We start from the raw sequence: 27,235 nt of genomic DNA on the forward strand, positions 1-27,235 counted from the left end.
AGCGTGCTTAGATCAGAAATATACTCTTTCCTTTCTTATATGCTATCTTAAACATATAAACTAATTTCTGGATGAGTACAACAAGCAAAATCATTTAAAATATGTCTTTGTCTATGATAAAGCAAATAATAGTGCCTAGGTAATATGAACAATAGCATGTTTTGCAATTGTAGTTCTCAGTTTGCCAAAACACAAGTGGACGATGATTTTATTATTATTATTAATCAATGGGACAAAGAACCAAATCAAGAGCCCTAAAGACCATTCAAGTTTGAGGAAGTAAATTTGGTATTAAAAATGATCTAGCCTTTGTATTATGGCACTTTTAAACTGTCAGATTTTAGTAAAAGTGCCGGAATCTATCTCTCTCTCTCCTTTTTTTTTTTTTTTTTTTTTTTAATTATGATATGAAGGTAAATTGCATGTAGAGAATCTCAGAGCTGGATAACAGTATTAGTAATCACTACTGCTCTGTCTGGTTTGCTACAGTCTTATGATTAGATATAAAACTGAGAAATCTCGAAGGAATAGTAAAGGAAACTTAAGCTTTTAGATATTTTCACTTTTCTTTTCCTAGCAGAATATCGTGATGCCAAATAGTCTTCCTGCTAACTGACCTTTGTAAAATGATCCATTTGCTTAAAAAGCTATTTTAAATAGATCAGTTATTACTTTGACTGCCATTTTTATTTCATATTAGTGATTATAATAGCACCTGGGATGATMTATTTGAAAGTTTTGCTTCCTTCTTTCCTCTGCTGTTCATGTTCTTTAAATCTTTGGGCAACGCTAATCAGCAATACTGACTTCTTGAGAGATTATAGGATGTGATGATATGAGAGACTAAGATGAGGCAACTGAAAAATAGCAATAAAAAACCACGAATGCATAAGCTTCCTCAGGTTATTAGTGCAAAGGGAAGGGGGGAGCAGGTGGCGAGCTAGATGGCCGTCTAGATATTATCAAGTTGACAGGTATCCAAGTGATTCTGTATTATATTATACAGTCTCTAATTATTGTCTCTAAGTAGTTTTTAATAAGATCTATATTTAGCTATAGGGTTTTCAGTTGTGACCTATGCTGGAAGATGTTCTTTCCAATCACATTAAGAACATATTTTGCCGGTGAAAATATCTATACTAACAAAAACAAGGGGATTTCCATTGTAAGCCTGCTGTTTTATCTCTATGTTACATGGAGTCAGCAACCTAATGGTTGGAAAGACCTGCGAAGGTATTCTCTCTTTTACTTTCTTTACCTTCAGATTAAAGAAGCTGAACTAATCTTGGAATTCAGGGCAAAACAGTTTTTATTCAGTTTCTTTTGATTTTTTTTTTCTTTTTTTCTTTTTGATGCTGGACATGCATAGACACTTTTTTTGGCTGATGTTCCAGATGAACCTAATTTCATTCTGGAGCCGGTACTTTCTCGGCGCTTCTCCTGTGAAACTTGGACACAACACTTTGACAGCACGTCCAGACCRAAACGGATCGAGCAGTTGCACGTGACCGATTCAGCCGAGCACGCTCAAAGACGAGGCTGATGTCTAGGCACAGCCGACRGTTCTCTGGGCAGGGGCAGCGCGCTCAAATCCAGTCGCCCCAGAGTAAACACTAAGTTAGACACAGCTTGAACGTGCCTTCGAGCACGCGCGTCCACTGCGGACTAGGCAGAGCCCCAAGCCAGGCTGCGCGTCCGGCCGTGGTGCAGCTCTTATATCTCTTTCCAGCCCGCTAACAAGCGTCTGTAACCATCAGGACTGTGTTCGGGTGCTCGCCGCAAGGCGCGGGGCAGGGAGGCGCTTGCTCTAATAATTCTGTGTTTTGTTTGTATTTGCAACTCATTTTATTAATTTTCTGTGAGAGTTTTTAARCATCCTAATTTGTAAGCCAGAAAGCTGATAGAAACTAGCAGTCCCGGACGACTCCTTTGGAAGTGTTTTCTCTTGAGATCTTTGATTTTTCTCTCCTTTCCTCCTTTCAAAAGTTTCAGGCGTCTAGTCAAAGACAAACTATGGTATACAACTTTTCTGGAGAATCTCATATGCCGTATGATGGATAGCTAAAGAGCTATGAACAGTTTGYAAAAATACTACGGTATTCATAAGAATATAAAATGTCCAAATAATTCAAATTAAAATTTTAATGAAATAGTTCTGTGGATAATTAACAAATAGAAAATATTAAATTGTCAAGTAGCACGGTATTTAAAATCATAAAGTTATTACTATGTATAGATTCACTGTTTATCAAACTTTATATGGGAAAAAAATGATATTTTAGTATTGCTACTTATTCCTAGGATACCTGCAGTGTGGTTGGCTTTTTGACTTGAAAAACAGAGACAAACTTTTCCTCTCTGTTAATTTTTATAAAAACAGGACGTATAGCTTGTTATTAAGTAAGTTTTGCTGAGTTATTATTTGTCTGGGCAGTAGCACAACCTGAAGTTGTTCTTTGTTTAGATGACTCTTTTTACAGTTCGCCTTTATTGGTGCCGTTGTTTTCTACAGAATATTTCATGCAGTGTGTTATATACGGAGTGTGTGCTGATGGTGTAAAACATTAGATAGGTTTGGATTGATCCACGCTGCTTTCAGTGTAACCCTTCGCTAGTATTTTTGTACACTACAGCCGCTCAGTGATGTACCCAAGGTAGATCTAAACAAACCAAGTTGGATTTCAGAAGCTCTCTAGCCCTGGGAAGCAGCATAAACTAGTCTGTGCTCTAATTCATGTAGCTACAGCTACTCTGCTCTGATGATGGAGCCGATTTGATTAAAGTTAGCTCGGGTATCCTTCTCCTGCAGTTCATAATGTAGAACATTTTCTTATTTGCAGTTTCTTCTTCTTCTTTTTTTTTTTTTAATTTGATTTTTCCCAATTTTTTCCCCCTTTTGTATTTCTGGCACACATATGTCCACAGGTGTTATTAAGTGTAGGGTAGCATGTGGTGTCCATGCTTCAGTGCTATCACAGAGCAAGGACTTCCTACAGGAAAAAAATGATCACTCTCAGTATTTTGCAGGCTGCCCATCTAAGCCCATCATTGCCTGGCATCTACACACTAAGGGCAAGGATCCAGCGAACTTGTGAGTGGGCACCATGCCATCTGAACAGATGGGCATGGAAGTAGGCAGCCAGTAGACCATGTATGTGCATCAACTGTGGGTGTTGAGGGCAAGATTCCCAGTGGAGAATGTCCAAACAGCTGTCTGGCCTGAGCCAACATGCCTACGACCAAGCAAAAGTGCCATCCCTAAATCCTGCTGAGTTGGATTAACCTTCAAAAATAAAAATTGCTTCTGCAGTAGCATAAGGTGAGTTTTTGGCTTGTTTAAATCCGGGAGAAAGAAATAGGCAGGCGAGATAAAGAGATGTATTAATGTAGTGTCCATTAGAGAGGATTCTGTGTTTGTCTAGGAATATCAACAGTATTTTATACAAAGGTATTTTATATAATATACAGTAGCTGAAGACTTACAGGAGTGTGACATCGATGTTAATTAGGCTGTTTCTGTTGAGATGGTCCTTTCAGTAAAGACTGAGCTTTTGATTGCATTTTGATTGTAGTATATGTGCTGCGTGTGATTCTGTAAAAATATTCTTTTTTCTGATTTTATTTTTCCACATTTACTTATTGAGCTTTAATGATTTTTGCCTGTCCCTCTGCCCTGAGGATACTCTTTTGGGGTACGATTTCAGGTCAGAATTGTTGACACAGTAGCTGTCATAACCAAGTCTCCACATATATTTTCTTAATTTTTCTAAAATCCAAAGGGGACATGAAAAGATAATCTATCACTTTTCTCTGTCTTTATTAACTTTGATTTCTACCTTTTATAGACATAACATCAAGGAATACTTCTTTGCACACTTACATGATAGTGGCAAAGAATATTGAAATACTGGTGTCTGTTGCATTTTTGTTCCTGCTTTTTAAAACATTCCTTGTTTCCTCTGTCATTGGTGCACTACTCATCTGGAATAACAAACCAAAGTGCCTGCASTAGTTAATATATAGTAATACTATGGTTAACCAAAAGTAGCAAAAACATTACAAATAGAAAAATATGAATAAGAAACTTATATATTATTAAGGAAAATACATACATATTATTGCTAGATGAGCACTGTCACAGACTGTGTATCTTGTATTTGTTATATATTTACAGGCTGTAACCTAGAAAGGGCTAATATAAATGTATAACCCTCTCATCTTCCCCCCTGCCACACACACACTTGAAATGTTCTTTTCTGGAATCAGTGGGCACTGTATCTATTACAATTAAAGCATATTGAAGCTTTGATACCAGGTTCCAGCTGGAATGGAAAACCTGAGGATTAGAGGCAAACCAGCTGTTGGTGCCTTTGTGATCCCTCAGCCCCCAGGTGCCAGAATCTAAGGGATCTGCAGTCAAATTTAGAGCAGCCTTWGGATTTCTCTAACTTATATGGGTGGTAAGAACCTTTGTAGCTGTGTCTCCTGTTCTAGATATGGTTTTGGCAGATCTCCTGCTCCTAAAAAGGCTGAAAATGAAGCCAACTACATCAGCTGGGACTCCCTCAAAGCAAGGATCAGTTGGACAAGTTTCAAAGTCTAAAGTAGCTAGAGAGGAACAAAAGGGCTCCCACTCTGGGGAAAATCTGCTCCTCAGCAAGCCATTATTGTAGAAAAATACCTATTGCCTGATATCAGCATCTATAAGAATTCTTAAGCTTATCCCTGGAGTTAAGATATCAATGACCACAAATCTCTCAAATGTTGTGAAAGAAGATGACATAGCTTCAAACAGACCATGCTTTGTAATCAAACTCATAATCATTTCTTCTCTGATCGTGCAATCTGTCTTAATCACTGGCTGAAATGTAACCCAGCATCTGAATAATTATTTTGCTCTTATACTTCCTGCATGAAACAGCTGAATAAATCTAGTTATATTCACAGTAAAACAATTGTGCAGCTTGTCTACAGTAAGTTCTGAAGCTGGAGAGCATGCCCATGTGATTAAATTGCCTTCAGATAAAATACCTACCTTCATAGACTTGAACATGAAGGAGGACTCTCTCACTGTGGGAAAGGTCTACAGGATGCTGATTTATAAGAGAGCAAGAGGTCAAGGGAAGCAAAACCATTATCATTATTTTCACAGACTCTGGAGATCTGAGCTGAATATAGAAGCCAGTGTGCTCAAAGGGAGACATGTAGAGGGAAAACAACACATTCCTGTGTGTGTGTGTTTTTTTTTTATTATTATTTTCCTGCCTTTACTTTCCAGACTGAAGACTCTGCTGAGAATATGTGATATGTAACATACTCAAGCCTGTAAGGAGTGYGAAGTGGTTTTCTTATTAAATGATGCATAGAGAGATTATCTGGTCTGCAGCCAGCACACAAAAGCTCCATCCATAGAGTTCCTCTCTCTKAGCACAGAGTTTAGTCACCTGTGTAGTAATGATTTTTCAGGGGCCTAGAGACGGGGGAGGGAAAGCTAGGAACAAAGTAGGGCTGGTGAGGGCCAGGCTGAAATCATGCTTCTCCCTCTCTGGAAGTCTCAGAGAAAAATAGAGACAGTTAATTCATGTTACACTGCCTTGTGGTCTCCGTTTCTCCCCCTCTCTCCCTCTCTTTTTTTTTTGTTTTTGTTTTTTTGTTTTTCCTTCCTCCTCCTCCGAAGAAACGTCTTTGGACAGCAAGGAGGAAAAGCCCGTGTTGCGGATCTGTTGTAACTCTCTCGAGGACAACGATAGCAGAGCGAGTCAGGAGCACAGGGTCCTTTTGAAGGAGGACGCTGGTGGCTGCGGCTGAGGGCAAGGAGTCCGCTGATCCCCAGGGGAGCGTTCTCTGGGGCTGCACGTGGTCTTTCTGCTTAGTTGTTTCACTGATCTAACAYGCCAAGATGTTTGGTGGGGGGAGCAGAGGATCACTCCAGCTGCTTCTTGACAGCTTCCATTTCTTGAAGATGAACAGAAAAAACACTTATCTGCTGAAATTCCTCCTTCTGAGGAGGAAGCCTATGRAATTTTCTCAGTCCTTCGCAGCAGAAAAGACCCCATATCATGTCAGAGTTGTTTCCAGAAAACTTCTGTAGATAATGATGGACTTGGATCTTTCAAACAGAACAAATCATTTAGAACACAACAGTGAACGAAATGTTACAGGATTTTCTTTTCTCTTGCCATAGACTAGGTGTCTTTCAAGAGATGGTGCTATAAGAAATGCTACAGTATGTTTTTGCTAAGTTTCTCTATCTAAGCAATTATGGGCTGTCACTGCTATATCGGAGTGACTGGGAATGAAATGAACACAGACATCATTAAATCAGGTATCACCCCTCCTTCTTTGTCAAGAGAATGCTTTTCACAAAATTTTATGTGACTAGTTTGTACTTTTATTGCAAACTTTCAAGCTGCCACTAGAAAGTTCGATCCTATAAAGAATTGAGTGTTTTGGCTCTGACCCAGAAAACCACTTAAGCACATTCCAAAGTGCTTCGCTGGATCTGGTCCAGCGCTGAGCAACATGCAGGAGCAAGCTCTCAACAGTAGGGGCCTGCTCTGTTTTTTTGGTATTTATAAAGGAATCTCCATGATACTTTAGTGCAGTCTGAGTGTGATGAAATAAAACAGTTGATGAGACCCCTAACATGAATGGAGTGAAAATGTCTTTGTAGAAATCTAACAAAAATTCCCATGAGAATATCCTCCTCGGGGGAGCGAGACAGCAGTTTACTGAGGAAACAGCAGGTAGAATTTGTCTCAGTGCTAATTCAAGCCAGAGTTCAGTTTCACAAGGTGCGACTGGTTTGATCAAACTATGCTTTTACTAGGCTGCTGGTGGATTTTGTGGGTAAATAATCCATGGTGAATTAGATGTTTAGATTTAGACAGTGAATTAAATGATTAGAAATAATCTGTAGTGAAAAGATTATTTAATATTATTTAATTATCATTTCCTCTTTGGGAGCCACCTGGAAAGTTCTTAGAATTATCATAATTATTTAGGGGATAAAAGCAAATTCGGAGCAACATTTGGGTAGTAGGCCACTGTAGATCGCACTCGAACAGGTTCTCTGGTCTTTTAGAGAAGTGGTAGTTGGTTTTGTTAGGTTTCATTGAAATCAAAAAAGAAGTATGCTTCTTTTCATTGACTAGATGAATTAGGTCAGAAATRTGTTTCTAATGGGCAATAAAGTCCAGATCAGTCCTCCAAGTCTCTCTTTAAATCAACGCCCTTACTATGTGAAGAGACTAACAATAAATTAGTAGTGATGCGACGAATTCCCCCCAAAGAGGGACAAGTTAAAGAACAAATGCAAGCACAGAAAGAAATGAAATTAGAAATCAGGTTATCGTATTTTACTTCGCTAATGTTAAAATAGCAATTTTGAGACGGCTGTCCCTTCGCTTTGGGGTGCCAGGCATATGTAATGGAGGCTCTGCCTTTGTAGAAAGCATGATGATGGTTTAGCGCTCGGATGCAGCAATAACTCCGGTAGGAGATAGATACCCCTTAGCTACGGGAAGGGGGGGCAGCTGAGGCTGAATTTAACAAAACCAGACTTGCCCACAGACTTGCAAGCGCTCACAGAGCGGATTTTTAATGCTGCAGGTGACATTGCTGCTGACTGAAGAATGTTCGTCAAACCAGAAAACTGCTGATAAGCTGACTTTCCTAAAAAGGAGTCTCTCAAACTTCTCTTATAAATCTCTGCCTTTCATGATACACTGTGAGGTGAGGTAGAGGACTTGTGACAGAGATTGTTTAGGTTTTGCTTCGGTTTATTAGGGTAATCGAATGGAGCTATAGAGAGAAAATCTTGAAACATCTCCTTTATGGTGTGTCTGTCAAATCTGTATGAAAAAATGAAAACACTCGAGCGAAACTTTCCTTTGAATGTTTGGTAACTCAGAAATATATCCTTGAAAATTGTTAGCTTTCCTTTAAATGTTCAGYTTTGCTGCACTAAGAGAATACTGAGGATTCACTTACAAATGCGAGTATATTGACCGGCCGTCACCCAGGTTCTCTTGCTAGGGGTGTGTTAATGCTGAACCGAGTATATCGCAAAGCGAGGGACGTGACTAACTCGTTCAGCAGTTTGGATTTTTGCAAAATGTATTTGTTAGCAAGTTGGTGTAAGGCCTAACATATTTAGAAAATCCATCTTATTAAAAAATGTTGTCTTCATTGTTGTTGCAAGTTTTTTTTCTAAGATGTTTTGATTCTATTTTTGAAAGTTTCATTGCTGAACTAAAAGATTGCTAGAAATGAGTAAGAACTCTGTTGAAGTTTCCATTAATTCCATTTGTAAGCCAAACRTTTGGAACGTTTTTCTAGAAGAGCTTGATTTTTGGCTTGCATAGCTGTGGATTTTGGTTATAATTCTGTAACTAGATTCAGACTTGGGAGCTTCGGCACTTGTGAGTTTACTTTGCATCCGAGCAATGACATTTGGTGCAACTTCTTTTATTTTRACCTGTAAGAGAAACAGTTGCCATTTTAGCAAAATTGCAAAAGAATCACATTAAATAATCAGGTAAGAGGCCTATTCTTTCTCATTGTGCCTGYGCAGTTTTCCTTTAAATTTCTCCTTTGCATACAGGGAAGAGTTTTTAAAGCATATAAAGCATTTATAACTGGAACTTCATTTTTTTTTCCCCTCCCTCGTTTCATGTTTCCTGGAAATCTTGCTATTGTCTTTTTATTATAGTACTAATAATAATTTGTTAGTACTATTAAAATAACATCTTTTTACTGTCTTTTTCCTTCACTTAGTTGTGGGTGAGTTTAGTGCCTATGATATATATCTTTTTTAGCATGGATAAAATTGTGAGCCTTTCTTTTCCTATGATCCTCATGATCACCGAASCTAAGAGCAGACTGAAAGCTCCGATCAGTGCTCTGTACTTCACAAAGTTGCTTATAGGGCCCCCAGCAGACACACATGGTTCCTGGAGATGCTRGCTGAATGTTAAAATAGATATTGTGAAGTAGTGGTGTGTCTTGTTATTTAACTTGGATGAGTGAATAATATTTTAAAAAGCATCAGTGAGTGATACGCTTTGCTGTATGTTAAAGAATAATTAGAATGGGAGATCTGGGTAAGACTTTGTATGAACTAGACCTGAATAGTTTAGTTATATGTCCTATGTGGTATAGGACCTGCAGAGTTGTTGAATAGCAAAGATAAAGATAAATTGAATTAATTTATTTTGAATTTATATACATGCCTCTGCTTGCATTAATATTAAGTTCCATCCAAAATCTAAACAGAAAGATTGTAATCTTAGAAGTTCTCTCAACAGCATCAGCAAATCATTCTTGTTTACCCTACATGCTAATAAAACAGAAACATGACACTCCTGAAAACAAGATTGCAAAATACAGAAAATGTGGTCTGACATTTTTTTTCTCCCCAAAGGAGGGACTGCCACTAACTAAAGTATTTCTTATGAAAGCTCGATTGCTTAAGATGCAGAATATTAAGAGAGAAAAACACTTTAGGACACAGCCATGTCACCAGCTGTTACTCACCCTTAATGAAATTGTTAAGTGATATTCTTCATAAATAGGTCAGAGAAACTTTTGAATTGTGAAGAATGTTTTATCTCTTTCTTTGAAATGTTTGTATTAAATTTAGAACTGGTAATTCATTAAGCTCATTAGCTCTGACTGTGAGAGTAGAGCAAAATATCTAGGATATAGATTTCAAGGCTTACAAATGTTACTGCTTACAAATAAACATGAAAGCAATGTGTGGAGAAAAAAATATGGGATCATAATATGTTTAACTGTTTTTTGAGTGTAGCCCTCTGGATTAATTAAGAACATTTTATATATTCAGACACTTAAATATAAACAGAATACATTATGATTTTCAGTTAACTCTGTTTTAATAGGGAAAAGGGGAATGCATTATGATGAATTGATGAATACAGTGAAAACTAGATGAAATCTTTTTTTTGTTTGTTTGTTTCAGTTAAAAGAAGAGATAATCATTGAAGTTAAAAAATTATACAGTTTGGATTTGAGATCCCTTAAAATTCAATGTGAAGCAATTTTTTTTAAAATATATATACATACTTTTGGWTGACCTGTCCTTAGTTGCAGGTTTGTAAGGATACTGCACCTATTTAACCCTAATAGTTTCCKGTACATTTAACAACTTTCCAGCGTTCAATCACAGATAGTTATACAAGCTTCCTCCTGGAAACCAGGGAACCAGAGGAAACCAWGGACTCTGATTCCACCATGGTTCCCAAGGACTGAGTCCAGTATTGTTGTAGTCTTCCAGTCATGGCGAGTTTTAAGTAGCTTTACGGCATTTAAAATATACCAGATATATTCAGTTTTATTCCCAATTATGTTCTAGCTGCTTGTTCTGTCAGTGATTTGAGGTTATAAAGAACATCTCATCCGCCCCTCTCRTCCCCTTTCTGTAAAATGGGCTCAATAGCACCTAACCAATTAAAGAGAGTGAGATTTTTGATGTAGACAAGGTCATTCCAACCGACGGTTATCAACCCTTTAATGTGTAGCTTAATTTGCTCACGTTGCATTACAAAGAAACACATAGATGCTAGAGGTCTTTTGAGCCTAGTAGCTTTGTACCTCCAACACACTGGGCTCAGAAGAGCACCAGCGCTCTCACGGAAATTTGGTATTAAATCAAGCCAGCTTTCCAAAACTACACACAGTGCGTGCTGCGCACGTCCAGCGACTACGGCAGTTGGTTCCTCTTTACCTACGTGCATGTGAATCCTYTCTAAATTTAAATCCTTGCGTTTTTTAGATAAATCGTCATAGAAGAAATCACTCCCAACACAACTTAACACTTGCAGACATCATTAGTACACAGGACCACACGGTAAGCAATTGCTCTGTAGAACTGATAAATCACTCTTGTTATTTTAAATGTTTTTARTGTAAATGTTACTCATGCTTTCTTAAAGAATAAATACGTGAGGCTTTGGATGCCTCAAGACGTTAAGGGATTTAAGGGAGTCTGATTAATCAATACAAGGACTAATTTTAGAAGATACAAAGGMATTTATATAGCTTGACTTTGCTGTTAACTCAGTTGTACAAGATTGACAATTCATCGGTATTAATACTTGGTGTAAAGGAATGTAACCATGTCTTTGTCTTGTCTTTGTCCATGTTAATGTGTTTTTAATATTAATTTTATAAATAAATGATCATTAAATTCATTGCAATTTTATCGATACCCTGAGAATCTAGGGTGGAATGAGAAGAAGAGGGTATTTTTTCTGTTAAAATAAAATATATGTGCCAATACATATTCATCAAARAAATGTTAACAGTGGTTTTTTACTTACATAAAATTTTGGGGGATTAGATAGGTTTGGAAGCTTTGAATTCTTCTGATAGAAAAAATTATAGAACTAATAAAGAAAATTATAGATAATATAATAATAATTACTTTTCCTTATACTATTTCTAATAGCTCATATAAGTCTTTGCATTTTTATCTGGTTTTAGTAAAAAAAAAAAAATATATATATGCAAACATATTCTCGTATTTAATACTCTTGTAAATTACAAAATTTAAAAAGATCCAGTAGCTCTATTTYTGTTTTTCTATGCTAATTCTTTCAGGGTATTTTGGGTCATTTTCTTAACCTTCCTTCTGCTGAAAAGGTTCAGAAAGGGCAGCAGCTCAACAAGAAATGATGATATTTATTGAGACAGAAAGAAGAGAGCATATTGTTAGGATATGTTTGGTATTTGTTTTAATATCGTCCATTTGCTGAAGGACTGAAAGTAGATTCTGACCTGTTTTGGAAGTATTTTCTTGAAAACACATTTAACAGAACAACAGATACCAGCAGATGTGAAATAAGGGCATATTTAGCTCTCCATACAGAGATTATGTAAATAATTCTTGAATCCTTTTTATCTGTCTTTATGATAAAGTTATTTTACAATTCCCTGAATATTCTTTATACTAGCTACAGAAAACACCGTGTACGTTATCAATTTAGTAAAGGTTACTAATTTTTTTTTAAGATGGTGATTACACTAATTCAATAAAACTGATGTATAAGAAGTTACTTTGTTTAGCACTAGGAGAGCTCTCGCATTATCTGAAAATCTTGCAGTTTTTAGCTGTTTAATTTAAAACAAATGACAGATTTGAGATATGCAATTTAAATCAGGATACCTTATATATCCAACATTTGGTAGTGGATTTGATGTTCCAGCTCAAGACCATTTTAAGGAAAATCTGACTGCAGAACAACATTTTCATCTGGAAACGTATCTACTTAACTTCTCAWAATGTCAGCATAGAGGTGATTCAGATCTGATGTTGAAAATCACATTTGCCTTTAGTTTTGGATTGGTTAAAATAACAGTCTGGGAAGAGTGGTTAGTAAACTTTGAAAGGATCAGATTTTGGGTCTGATTCAGAGAAGCAATCAGCAGCTTGAATGGTTAGCCAATGCTCCTCCTGATTTCTGCTTCCAGATGGATGGATTAAAAGAATAACCTTACTCTTATGTTATTTGGCATCTCTGGTCCTGGCCAAGCATCAAAAGTATTACAACACAAAAATGAAAGGTTAGAAGGGGGAGAAAATTATCCAAAGATGTAAAGTGAGTTTCATTTAAAAAAAATAGGTGGAGATTGGGTTTACTTCTTATTTTAGCTCTAATAATTCACCCATCTATCACTAGATAAATACTGACATGACTCTGCCCAATAATCCCTACATACTTTCTCTCTGGGTTTTCTATGCAATRATATGCATGACAGGAATTTGCATGAGATAAGTACAAATTATGGAATATGCACACACAAATCCCCRTGCACCCATTTGAGAATGTCACCTAAATCATTGTCCACAAGCCTATAGACTTTTTCATAGGCACAAGTGGGCACATGTGCACTATATATACCATGATATACCAGCAACAGAAAAAATGTTTGAAAAAAATTTAGTATGATGATGATATCAGTCTAAGATACTTTATATAATCAAAATAGCAGGCATGTATGATTAAAAAAAATCCTTATGTTGAACATTAAAAGTCTTATTGCTATTCAATAACTTTGCAAATGGCAAAAGTCTATTGAAACTACCATGAAATCACCTGTGACACAACTAACTATGACGAACATGTGGTCTAATATCCTCGTCAGGCACTGATTCAGCAGTGTTTGAGAAGGAAAACCAGCACACCCTAAATCACAGTTTTACTTCTTGAACCACTTAGATGTCCTGACACAGATTGGACCTCCTTAGCTAATGAGGTCTGATGGGAAGGTGTATCAGTCAGTTTGGCTGAAGACCAGTAGCTTATTTGTTTTGTGGTGGTGTTGGGTTTTTTAAAGCTCTTTTTTTATATTTTATAAATGATCATAGCAGAATATTTAATCAAAATTCTGTATCACTTTTTGCTTTGAGTGCCTGCAGGTAYGTAAGGGATGTTCCAGTAGGTTGTTTAGAACATTGTATCTAATATAGGGAGTGTGATTTTTCCTATTGGTTTAAGGAAATATGTCTAGAGATATGGAGGAGTGCAAATTAGGAAGAAAAAATAAAAGCAAAGAACAAGCCTAGGATTTACTTCTCATATACCATAACTCAAATGCAATGTTGATGCACTTTTCTGACAGGTCATGCAACCAGATGTTGCAGCCAAGCCCTTCCCCTTTCTGCTGTGTCAGAACAAACTACCAGYAGTTAGTAAAAAGCAGAGCAGGTGATCCACCAGATTGCTGTAATATTGCCAGTATAGACAGGTTTTGTATAGGCAACAGATAAAGGCTTTGGGCTTTTTGGATGAGTTTTGGAATAGACGTAACGCTGCTGGTTTGCTTTGTTTATAATTCCAATTTAAGACTGTATGTCAAGAATTGACAGGACCAATCCATTTGTTTTTCTGCATTATACAACGAGATCGTCTAGTTCAGCTGGAAACCTGAAGACAAGTTCTCCCTGCACATGAATGCGCTCCAGTGAAGTGTGACCTTTTAAGGGCTGCGAGGGGCGAGAGCCTTGCTGCCGTAGCTCCTCTGAAGACAGCACTGCTTAAAAGCATGACGCCTTCCAGCGTCTCACGTGGATCGTGATTTAGTACAGACTCAAAGCAAAATATGGCACCTATGAAGGCACTTTAACTTTTCCTGTTGCACCAATATTTGATGTTTCTCTGATGTCTGTTGTCTAAACATGACTTTTTTTTAGAACCTAAGAATTAAGAGTTTTGTATGGAAGAGTTTGATGTGTCCTTCATAGCTAATAAGCAAAGTTCTGTGACTCAGTGGATTAATATATGAAACTATTTCAAATTATTTCAATAATGTAAATAAATTATTTATTAAGTATTTATAATTTTTTTACTTATGGCTATAAATTTTTATTTATATTAAAATAAGCTTCTGCTAAGGCAAAAAAAATGGATATTACATTTTTTTTTCCACTGAAATTAATTCTGTTTACTAACTGACTTCAAAAGTAGTTTGGAAATTTTCAAAGGAACTGGCTGGAACAGAAAGAAGAGATGACTAAACTAAGAATTAGTGATTAAATGTCCTAAAATCACATTAGCTAGATGCAGACTCCCATAGCATGTGCTGACGGAATGGGTTCATTCAAATGAATAAATGATATGATTATGATATGTTTTTTCCTTTCTTTTAGGTAGTGGAGAAAGAAGGATATCTTCTGAAAGCTAAAATAGCAGAYGGTGGCAAGAAATTAAGGTATTACATTTCAATGTTACATAACTTATCAATTGTAAGATAAAGAATTTGTGTGTGTTTAACCATATGTCGCTATTACTACTTATAGATAAAATGCGTTTGTTTCAGTGCTGAGCCAACGTGACTTCACTTTTGAAGTGTTTTGGCCGTCCAGGCTCGGGAAGCAGGTGACGTTGGCTCGTGGCCCGCTCGTGAGCTGTGAGCGGGGATCGGCCTCGGCCTCTCTGCCGTGCGCGCGTCACACGTGTGCTAGCGGGAAGGCCCCAGGCAAAACAAATACGTCTTTGAGCGGGCAAGTTACAGGCGCCGAGTAGGTGTTTGAGGGGTCGAGGATACGACACAGGTACCTGCCGCACGGTGATACCGCAGGGACAGGTAGGCAATATTGTCGAAAGCAGTCAGCGTGTACTCRCTTGGCGCTGTTTCTGTTGAAAATAATGTGAATATTAACCCTTCTGGAAGGATTCAGTCCGGTCTGCTGCACCTGGGTGCCTGCAAAGCAGTAGCAGTGATATGACCAGTACTGGGTATCAGAGAGTAACCAGTACTGTGTATCAGAGAATAATGTGATATATTAAATTTTCTTCCTAGCGAAAGGATCTGTGTTCTAAGCGCTTGAACATTGTAAATAATACTAAAGCACAGGCATCCTAGAAATGGTAGATGAGCTGTGACCTAAGCAAGAAAACAACCAGGAACCTGCAATGGCTTAAAAGTTCCTCTTCAGAATAAAATTACTATTTCAAAAATCRAAGTTTTATTTGCTTCTATTTCGTCTGCACTTGATGTACACCACTAGCATAGCCCGATCTGTAAGTAAGCACGCGATTCCCTGAGGCCAGATTATAATTTAGGAAGAACCAGTTTCCCAGCAAGCACTGCTTGGAAGCATTCATTTCATCGTTTTGGTGCTTTGCAGTGTATTAGTGGYAAGTTGAGGAGACCTCCAGGTTTCAGGTTACCTAGATGAGACRAATACAAAAGCATGTTGGTATAACAGTTGAAAAGAGAGCATGTTGCAGCTGTGTTTTAGTTTTCTAGCTTTAGCATTGTCTAAACAGAGGTTGTGTATGGATAGAAACTAGGCTTTTGAATGACATTAATCTGCAGTTTTTGTAATAGAAGTGCCTAAAATGTTTACTGCCTAATAGTAAGGTTACAAACAATATTACTGACATAAAAAGAAGGTATTTTTCATTTATATTTTTAAATAGGACTAAATAGTAGTATATATTTTTAAAAAGCCTCAGAAATTGTGAGCACCATTGATGTTATAGTGTGCTGCCATCAGGTGTCCATTTGGTAGAATGCAGAGACTTCGGCCACTGAGGTTGACGTGTTGACTGTATTGCTTAATTTTTCAATTTGCAAATTTCAGTGATTTTCTAGCAGTATGCTTCAACATTAATTTTAACATTTCTTCTCTAGAAGAATTCATGCAAYAGACTTGCTAATTCTAGCTGGTTGTTCTCTGCGTACTGATATATATTTGTCTTTATACGGACAAAAACACGGGCAGCGGTGACTTATCCACTCTGCATGCACTGTATGACTTCTCCTTTTATTTACCTAAATTTGCTGTGCATTGAATGTCAGTGATTTTTTTTTTTAATAATTTTGGTAGCCATATGGCAAAAACCAGAAATATTGCRAGACAGACTTTTCAGAAGAGGTTGTAAACCTCAGTTCGTTGTGTGTGTCCACTGAAATATGATGAATGCCCTTCTGTACCAGAGGCTAATACTCCTTAAAGCACTTCTTATTTTTTTAAAGTCTGACTGACAACTTTATGGATAATCTGATACAAAGGTTGTCTAGTTCATATGTCTTTTAGTTCATAAAAGCAATCAAGTTTTGATTTAAAGTATCAGTATTTTTATGAAACAACTGTAGTGCAAAGGAATGAGAGAGTTTGAATTTAGGGGAAATTAAAAAAAAATCCTTTTTTTTTTTTTTTTTTAAGGTACTGTGGTGAAGTTTAGTCATGTACTCAAAACTTCTGCAGTTCCTATGTAGTTTCCTGCAAAACAAATCAAGTTTTCTTATCCCTGTTTGAGTCAAAACATTCTCCCCTCCCTCCAAAAGAATGAAAATKCGTTAATTCTGACTCTTGCCATTTGGTCACACAGTTTTTGTGTATTAGATCTTGAATATTTAAAAATCATCATGTTGGTGATATTGTTACTAAGAAAATGGTTTAAAAATGAGTTCTGATAGAAATTTCTGAGTGATTCTGGTTCATAAATTAGAATACTACAGCTTGGCAGATCACTGCCATCATTGTGTTTCTGAACCCTCTGATAGTTTAAAACTAGGACTCGGAAACGGTGGTTATCAGCTAGCTGTGCGTATGAAAGCACTAAGATTATATCTTCACCTGGGACTCATATGAAACTAAGTTTTTAATGATTCTGGACTAAGTTATTTCTTCAGTTCCTCTGTTTTCTTTAGCTTCAGGCGCTGATGAATCATAAAACTCAAATGAAGCTCAGATAAACATAATCTTTCCTGATATTAAAACATATATATATATATATATATATATATAGTTTGACTATTGAGTTCTGTTGAATCTTAAGTTCAAGATCATGAATATAACTGAACTTTCTTGAACGAGGTCCAAGAAGTTTTCACCTTAAAGGCAAACTTCCCAGTTTGACATTTGAAGCTTTAAAAAACATTGCACRTAAGTCTGGACCTCAAAGTATAGTTGCTGTTCTTTTATTTCTCAGCTAACAGGATCCCTCCACAATARCTAGAGCAAACATGACTCTGTCTGGTAGACCGAGGCAGCGACATAGCAATTTTCCTCTCCGTAGCTAACATCAAGCATCTCTTGYAAGTTGGGTACCGAGCCTCAGCTGTGTCCTAAGGATTTTAATGTGTCTTTAGTAAACYATGCTTGCCTAGGATGTGCAACCCATAGGAAAATCTGTTTAAACTGGCATACAGCAAACTTGGCCGCTTATGCCCTTCTACATTAACAAGAGGTGTGGGTTTTTTGGAGTTTTTTTTCTTTTTCTTTTTTTAAGAGGGAGAAAAAATAAAGAAGTGATAAGTTGTACTTCCAAGAGAGAACTTGTATTTGCTACCTTGATGATGATTAGCTACAGTACTCATCTCCTAAGGATATTGCTAGGAATAATTCAATAAGGTGATGGAACTATTTTTCACACTAACGTGCACAATCTGCACTTATAACCATTGTTCATGTTAGCTAAGGATATGGCTTTACAATTGYAATAAACTTAGCTGAAATTTTCAGTGACTTACAATCATTCACCTTCTGTGGGAAACATTTGCCGGTGATGGTCAGATACTTTTCTAAAATTCTACTGTTTGTCTTTTCACTCTTTTTCTCTCTCTCTCTTTTTCTCTGTTTATGCAAAATTAAAAAGGCAATATTATTTTCTTCARATGTATTCATCTCATTCACAAAGTTGTTTTCACCTATTCAATTTTACCATGAGTTAACCATGTTTTAAGGACGATCACTTCACACTGGCTGAAACCCTGGCCACACTGAAGTGAATGCACGTTTCTCCGCTAATGTCAGTGGTGTGAGAGCTTCATCTAAAATATTAGTTATATTCTTTCAGCTGATGACTCAAATGTACTAAATAGAAAGGTCATTAATAATAACAGTGCATATTATTATGCCTGATGTGTAGTATGCTGGGATATTGAGTGCAGCAGAGCTTTGAGGTGGATCTGGAAGTAAGCGTCCCAAAGACAGGGTTTTAAACTAAGCAAAACCAGGTTTTTGTAGAATAAAAAATGAGTACATTTGAGTTACTTAGGAATGCTTATATAGGGAGAACTCAGAGGGAATAAGGAAAATGGGAGATATAGAAAAGGGTTTTAGAACAGCTCTCCCTGGTCCTGCTGTATCCTTGAACGTAGGTCTCTCCACTTAAGGCACTATAATGTACACATAAAACAAAGCCTGTTTGTCACATGTGTTCAAGTTTATTCTAAAATGTTCAGTTTTGCAATYTGTATTTGCATAAAGGAGATAAACRGTGGGGTTATCTGTATTCTTATAAATATCAGATGTTATGACCCCAAAATCACAGARTCAAACTTGAGACTTTTCTCCAAAAATATATATTTTTGTCTGATCAGCTCCATTTTTTTGTGATTGTGATGTTTTCAATCACTGCATTATAGAAGTATTAATATATATAATATTATAGTGTGTCCCTCTGTGTAGGGACATACTGTCTCACATATTCATGAGTATATTGATTTCTTCACGCTGGCCTGTGCAGTTTGCCGGCTCTTTAGGGTTGTGTCCTGGGCTTTTGATGTTTTGTGATTACTGACATCTCTTTGAAATAGTATTCTTATCTTTATTTGTCTCCTATATGTTTTTAATTCAGGGGCAGGGAGAAAATATTTGGGCACTTCCAGCATAGACCCYTTATGGAGCTCCGTGAAGTCAAATGGAAGTTATATCATCTTTTCATTTTCCATGTTGGTTCCTTAAAACTAGTCGTTGAAATGACACCAATCTATTTATAGCTCGGAGTACGCTGTTAAAATGCGTTGCTGACACTGAGTTTGAGTTTGGAGCATTTTCGTTTCTAATGTGAAGGATCTGAAAACAAATTCTACATGTGGAGTTTCACTTCCTCCTTGCGTGCCTTGTTAATCTCTTTTTGTTTGCTTTATTATTTTTAGGAAAAACTGGTCCACATCTTGGATTGTTCTTACTGCTCGGAAAATGGAATTCTACAAAGAATCCAAACAGCCTGCACTGGCCAATCTGGTAGGCAATTAACCATCTTTTAATCTCAGCTGTTTCGGAATTGTTATCACAATACAAAAAGCTGGGAGCTTATATACAAAGAATTCAGACTGAGCTGACAGCCTTCAAAGATTTGAGAACAGTTGTAGGAAAATGCCTTGATAAACTTTTAATCAGATGTAGAGTATGAGAAGAAATGGGACTTAGCATGTCCTTTATTAAGAGGTGCATTTTGAGGATAATTGCAAAGTGAGACAAATGGTGAGTGACTATTCAGTAATGTGAAGGTAACACTTTAAATTAAGGTGCCATTTATAAATGCTTTATTCTTATTTATGAAAATGATCACTAAATGCAGCTACTTCCTCAAATAATGTATTATAAAGCATGTTATAAAATGCATTAGTAATAAATGCTTAACAGATGATGCGATGAGAATCTGTTGCAAAGGATATTGTGAGATGTAAATTGTATTAAACCATGTATGTGCATCTTTAATACATGAATTTAAGTTGTTATCCACCATCCTATAAAGTGGCTTATACATTAATAAATAATAATAAACTATTTATAAATGGCACCTTAATATAGGGTGCTACCAAAGCAGCAAACGCTATAAGTTAGTAAAGTGATTTTTTATCGTAGTATAAATGTGACATCTACCATATCCAGCTAACCTTCCCGAATATTTCCATGACTCCATCTAATGCAGCTAATGCAATTTCTGTAGCCTGTAGTTACTACAAAGTGAAATTTGCAGTACCTTTTTATTGTGCCCCAAGGAAAGGCCACTGATCTTAGTCTTGAGAGATGTGACAGCTCCGTTGCACAAGCAGTGACGGCACGTGTCCCTTCAGTGCTCGTTCCTGTAGAGTTTGAGCCTGGAAACCTTCGYGTGGGCAACAAAAGGGGAATTCAGTAAATGTGTGACGCTATGGGCAGCGAAGGGACAGGTTTGACCAAACCCCATTGTGGAAGGCGCTCAAGGCCAGATCAAATCTGCCGTACCGCGCTGGCGTGGTGGGTGGCCACAAAGGAGCTCTGCTTGGCAGGAGCCGCAAACGATGATTTGTACGTGGCAGGTGATGATAAAACCTGCCTTGGTTCTATGGTCTTGATCTACCAATACTGTCAACGATAAACTTAAAGAGTACCTTCTCTTGCTGTTCTTTTCCAGTAATAAGATGATGCTTGTTATAAAAATAATTAAAAAAGGATGAAACAAATATGGAGATTATATATAATAATCTCCTCATATAAGATTCATATAATGTATTTTGAAGCTAAGGAAATTGTATAGCATGAGCTAATATGTTTTCAGAATCATCCATTTTCCTTAAAATTCATTTAAGCGTTATTTAAAAAAAAAAAAAAAAAAAGAAGAAGTCTTGGCAGGACTTGAGGTGATTTGTTAAAATATATCCTATCCTTATGACTGGACTTATGTCTTGGACTTGTTGGTTTTGTGATAGCAACACTCATACAGCATGTTTTGGAAACCAATTCATATCATGTTTGAGAGTCACACAAACGCAAGAAATTTCTTCCTCTGGGCAGAGCAAGTTGGAAGCTGTCAAGAGGACGTTTTTAAAATAACTGTGTTCTCTTCTTTTAAAAAAAGCTTWTGAAAATAAAGAACCTAAGATAAAGGTGTATGCATGAAAATGATCATCAAACAATGAACTAGACGTAGAAGGAAAGCTTTCACAAACACCTTGAGTGCTCACCTGCAGGATCTGCTCCAACGATGTCGTGACCCTACTGACTGCAGGTCGCACAGCACAGGCCAAAAGGGTACTTGGGGCTGCTCAGTCCAACGCTAGAGGCATCTTGTGCCTTGCAGGTTCAGGCCTTCAGTGCCAGAGCCATAGATGTATTAGGACCTCTCGCTGCTTTGAATTTTGGTGGAAGTTAGATGCCAGGCAACCTGTTGGTCTGGGTACATTAGCATTAGCTTCATTTATAGGTCTGATCTGGCATAGGACAGGGGAATATCATATCTGGAATTTGTGAGCTGTTCAAAGCTCCATCAGGAAAGTTCATCTATTAATTTTGCATTTTATGGCTTGTATAGATTTTGAAATTGAATTTAGTGCTGACTCATTAGTGGAGGAAAAGTTGGCAAATTGGAGAAGAAACAGTCTTCAGGTGCCAAAGATTATTTTGTTTTTATTTATTTTCATTTTTCAGGACATATTACAGAAATGCATTTTGAGGTGAATGCTATATTTAATTCTTGGGCCTTCTGTAGCAAAATAAAATTTGGGAATGAACAGCTAGATTCCCAGTGGATCTAGGTATTACGCACGGGCTGGAAGATGATGGTGCCCACTGCCCTTCTCTTCTTTTTTTTTTTTTTTTGGCCCTGCCATCTTCATCACAAGCATTCACATTGATGGGATAATATCCACCACTTTATAGCGGTGGATTTTATTATTTATTTTAAAAAGCTAAATTTAGTGGGGCAGAGAGTACATAAACTTGCTGGGACTACGCTACCACGTCCTGTAACCTTTCTGACCTCATCCACTCCTTTACTGCCCTTTCTCATTGCCCCAGTTTTGGCATCTGCGTGTTTTGGTGTGAATTTCCTCTACCTGACCAGACGCCAAGTTCTCATCCTCTGGCTGCATGTAGGATTTAGTGCTAGTAAGAATAAAGACATAAATTAATCCAGCTTTTTATCTGATAAAATAAAAGGATTTGGTTTTGAGGGGGAGTGTTTTTTGGTTCTCTGCTAGGTCTGAGTATTGGGGCTGTGAACTTAAAGTTCACTAGGTGAGAAAAATAGTTGAGGTTAAATTTCTGTCTTTTGTAGATAAATTATGGGATGATAAATAAATAAGGTAAAACTTGGAAAAAATAGAATATCAGTACTAATAATGTCATAACCCAATTTCCTAAACCCAAATTTCACACGTCAGAAAAAGCTAAACCCGATCTCATCTGATAAAGCAAATGCAGTGTTAGTATCCTTTGTAAACCATTTACCCAGATATAATTTTGACAGTGGAAAAGAAATAATATAAAAGACTTCATTAAGAATCATTTGTTTACTGATATTATTCAACTATAGTTTACTTCAGAAAAAGAGGAACTCAACCATTAATTAAATAATGCAATAAAGTCAATGTTCATTCGCTATAGTATGAGTTATAACAAAGCAGTTTTGTTTATAGCAGGAAAATGATGTGACTTAACAAAAAGATTAATGTACCCTTGCATCGTAAATATATTAATTCATTAATTATTAATTATTAAGTACTGTACACAAAGTGAAAATTTAAAATAAGAAAACATCGTTGTAAAAGGAATGATACTTCACAGCAAAGGCAACAGGGGAGAGGGAAATGAAAGCACATTCTGATCATCCCTCTTTTCCTGACGATGGGATAACATTTGGAGGTGATTTACAATTATATTTACCGAAATCTTTAATAATATTCTAACTCGTARAACAGGCAATATCTAAAAGGAATTTTTGCTATTCCTTTGTACAATTGTAGATATAAGACTCACCATAATAACAGCTTTCCTATTGATTCCGATGGGGAAGCCTGGGGTCCATGGCTTTTCTGATGAAAGTAGTGACGATATCTTGTATTATTAGTAGCAACAGTCAGAGAGCRTGACCATTGGAAGCACAAATAGGAGAGATTCAGGAAACTCGCTTGTTTACAAATATTACTGAAAATCCAAGTTTGCATTCCACATAGCTAAATTGATATCTTTTGCTGCTATTTGATCATTTGTAGTCATGCTTTTGATACTCTCTAGCCTTCGTAAGAATATCATTTTCTTTTTTAAATTAAAGATGCCATGATCTAGCATGATCACAGCTCTGTTGCTACTTTTCAGAGCGAAATTCTATTATCACTGGTCTTTTTGACCATGAAAAACTGCTCTGTTTATTCCCGAAGATAGCTTATTCGACAGAGGTTATTTTAACCTCAGGTTATTAGCCCATCTGCAAAGTAATTTAGTGAGTGAAAATGCTTCTGAAATCCATATTCATGTTCAGGAAGATTTYGTTGCAACAGACACTTGTTCCGATCTGCAGCATCACCCCCTCCAACAACGCTGATGGGTCGTAGTTGGTCTGACTGGGAAACACGAAGCAAGGACGGGGCGCGCGTGGGCGTCCGCGTTGGCCTTAACCGCCTGCGCTGCTGCGTGCCTGGTAGTGCCTGCGCCGCAGAGCAAGCTCGACACAGCGAGGTGCTCAGGCCACCGTGAATTTTTCAGCCTCCTCCGTGGCGTTTGCAGGAGTTTGAGCCGGGGCCGTTTGTCCCCGTGGCTCAGAGCGTGCCGTGGTGGAGGAGCTGCCTACGTTAGCTTGTCTTTGCAGTGCCCTGAATATACATCCCATCCTGTCCGGAAGGGGAGAGCGGCATRTACCAGTCCTTTTCTTCTGCTTCGCGTAAGCCTGGAGTGGTAAACAAACTCCAGATTGCTGCAGCAAAAAAAGACTAAACCGGCTGTGTGCGTGCAGAGCGCCGGGGAGTCCGACTCCGTCGGTACCTGTGTTTTTGTGGAATGCTAGACGTTGGAGTTGATGAAAACCTGGGAAGTTCGCTATTCCGTCTTCTTGCAAAAGTTCTCTGCGTCTTCTGTTATTTTTTTGCGCTTCAGCTTAAAATACTGTGATAATTTTCCTGAAGGATACTAGRCTACAGAAAATTTTCCCCACTATCAAGAAATGATTTCAATCTCTTTTCATCTCATTACGTTTTTTTCCAGATTTCTTGATTCCTTTTGTTTAGTCAGTAATGCTGCCCTTCTTTCTAAAGTATTTTCRGGCTCAGGCTGAAATCATTTAGGGCTCTTTTCGAAGAACGCAAGCTGRCCCCATTTGAAAAGACTGGGTGTACCATAGGTTACACGGCTGCCCGTTCAATGTGGTGCAGAGCAGTCACTTCATGGAGTCATGGGGATGAAACTTCCCAAGCCCATCCAGCCAGGGAGGGTGATCTAGTCAAAGGAGACAATATCCCTGTTCGTAAAGGAATCGTAGTATTAGAGTATTGAAAGTTGATTTTTTTTTTGCCCTTGTTCAGTATTTGTTTTTTTTTTTCTAATCACGACTCTTTTTTTCTTGATCACTTTTGCCTTACAAATATTTACTGATTCAGCTTCCCAACATCTTTGCAAAATTGAGTATCAATACTGCAGTTTTGCTTTGTTATCAAAATTTAGAAAGGTTATATTTGTTCTCAGAGGCCGGATAGGAAGTCTAAGGCAGAGCTGGGGGGGGGAAAAAAATCCTAAAGCATGCTCTTCTAGTGGTTTAGCCACAAGAACATCCTTCTGTTTTGAAAAACATATTTTTTCTATTTAAAAAAATTAGAAAGGGGAACAAAGGCACACAGGGCTGTCAGTTTTAGAGGAGCTGAACCATGGTGGTTTTATGGTTTGGCAAATAAAGAATATAATTATAACTCCAGGACTGAAAAATGCCAGAAACTATGGCTGCAAATTACTTGACTAGGATTTTTTTACTCTGCTTCTTTTAACCTAAATAGATCCTTTTCTGCCCATCTCAAAAGCACCCTGGAGAACACACATTTTTTTTAGCCTTTAGTAACAACATCAGAGAAATTCAGTGAGCAATCTTTGGAAAGCTGATTATGTGGTTGATGCTGACTGGCCACTGTAACTTCTGCTATTAAGTCTGTTTTCTTTTTCACCAATGTCATTTTTTAAGGTAAAATGGCTTAAGAACAATAGAGCAAAAAAGATGCATCAAGCTTGATTAATTACATTATGTGGATATTACTCCACATCTTACCCAAAAGGGACTTATTAGTGCTATATATTGTTAGCAGTAGTGGTCTCCTTGTTGGCCGGGATGTACRGTAACCTAATCTATAAAGGCTAGTCCAAACTGGAAAGGCTTTGCCAGAACGGCTGCACAGGCACAGTCCCGGAGAAACAGTTTATATGGCAAATCAGGATTATTTTGCTTTAAACCAGCTCCCAGCAACGTAAATGATACTGGCCGACAAGCCTGCTGTTAGTGTTGTCTGCATCTGCGCGGAGCAGCTGGGGAGGCAGAGCTCCGTTCGGGGGTCCGAGRTTGTCCGTTGTAGACCGACGTTGCTAAAGGAGCAAACTGGGGAGGGCAGAGCTGGCCCACCGACGTGAGCTCTTTCTGGACGTCACGTGTGCCCTCAGAGCTGGTTTGGGGAGCTAGAAATGATAAATTGTTTGGAGAAAGGAGATGCTCCCTCTTAGAGGGGTGATGCTTGCTCTTGTCTGCTTTTTGTCCTTTCCAGCCCCATCAGTCTAAAATCGTAGGTGGATGAACCACRAAACTTTACTTTTAAACACAATGGCTTTTCAGGATGTTTTGCAAAATAAGCAATTAAAAAATCCACTTGATGTGCGTGCATTTGTGTTTTGATCTATTGTTTGTGTGTGACATATCAGACTTTTTAAGCAGTCTAGTTATATTTAAAATTATGCATCTAATATAAGAACCTTACTCCTAAATTAAAAAACCTCAGAAGTGGTTATGTAATCCAGACAGGGAGAAATGAACTCTTTTAGAATAATACTAGCAGCAGCACTACAGTGTTGGGTCGCTTGATCTCTTTGATCTTTATCTGATAACTGTCCCCATTTCTGAAAAGTCAGGACATGTTCCTAGTTACTTTTTTCTTTCCAGAAACCGGGATATAAACCTGAATGTGTGGATTTGTGTGGTGCTCGCATTGAGTGGACCCCAGAGAAATCCAGCAGAAAGAATGTCTTTCAGGTAAGAGGCAATGCATGCGTTCCTCTGCTCATTTGAGAATACAGGCTCTTAAGCTAAGAGGTAGGTATTATTTCCTTCACTGAATATTTTAATAGCTACAGGCTGATTTAATACAGCATTTTTCTTACCAATATAGGAGTGTAACATTTTATCAAGCATCATTTTACTATTTTTCCAAGCGAAGGATTTCTGATGACTAAGTCTCCTTAAACACTTGAGAACCTGTTGATTTATTGATTAATGTTCTATATTTGATTTGTTTTTAAAACTTAGTAGGTAATTGCTTTGAGTTCAGGCCTAGAATCTTGACCTATAGAACTTCCATAAACACAAATTCTTCAAAATGCTTATACAAGCATTGCTCCAACGTAGTGTGGTTACTCTGTTTATTTTTATTGCCGTTAAGGGTGCTCAGACGGTGATGACCTAGGTTCATTTCTGGAAGGGGAGGGGAAGACYGTAAGAGTCCACCTCTGTCGGGGCCAAAATAGAAGGGTGTGTATTTCTCATATGTCTGTTCTTTGTTGATGGATAATCACGTTATTTAATTATTTCTTCTAAATTCCATTGTATCGAATGGGAGGATCAAGGCTTTGAAGGATGAAAGGACGAAGAAAGCATTATTGCAGGGTTGACGTTCCAGCATCTAGGGGCTAGAAATGTTTATTGCAACATTTTTAATCTTTGGAYGTAACCCAGCTCCCACGAATATTGCTGGGAAGTTTTTTTTTTTTCACTAGAAGTTGCATCAAGCCACATAAAAATAATATTTTCAATGAGTTATTTGAGTTGCTATGCAGAGTTCTAACATAAAGAATTTTTWAAATATAAATTTCCCTTTGTTGGTAGGAGGAGACATACAGAAGCGAAATGCCAAGTACAAGGTATCCTTAATTATCAGAGAGTCTTTTTGCATTATCACTAGCTGGAACATGCTGGAGGAACCACCAGTTTGTTCTAAATTGTGGCTGGGTCTGGGGCTGTAAAAATACAGG

General features: G+C 37.4%; 1 protein-coding gene across 1 annotated transcript in view; it reads left to right on the top strand.

The window, feature by feature from the left end:
• The window catches only part of ARHGAP15 (Rho GTPase activating protein 15), a 309,324-nt gene that overhangs the window by 17,701 nt on the left and 264,388 nt on the right, over positions 1–27,235 (top strand). The window contains exons 2-5 of the mRNA XM_085308369.1: positions 10,796–10,870; positions 14,672–14,733; positions 19,417–19,504; positions 26,151–26,240. Of these exons, the coding sequence (XP_085164495.1) occupies positions 10,796–10,870; positions 14,672–14,733; positions 19,417–19,504; positions 26,151–26,240 (315 nt within the window). The remainder of the gene's footprint in view (positions 1–10,795; positions 10,871–14,671; positions 14,734–19,416; positions 19,505–26,150; positions 26,241–27,235) is intronic.

This window comes from Rhea americana, unplaced genomic scaffold, assembly GCF_003343005.1.
Source record: "Rhea americana isolate MKP2758 unplaced genomic scaffold, rheAme1 scaffold_105, whole genome shotgun sequence".
In the NCBI taxonomy this organism is placed as follows: domain Eukaryota; kingdom Metazoa; phylum Chordata; class Aves; order Rheiformes; family Rheidae; genus Rhea; species Rhea americana.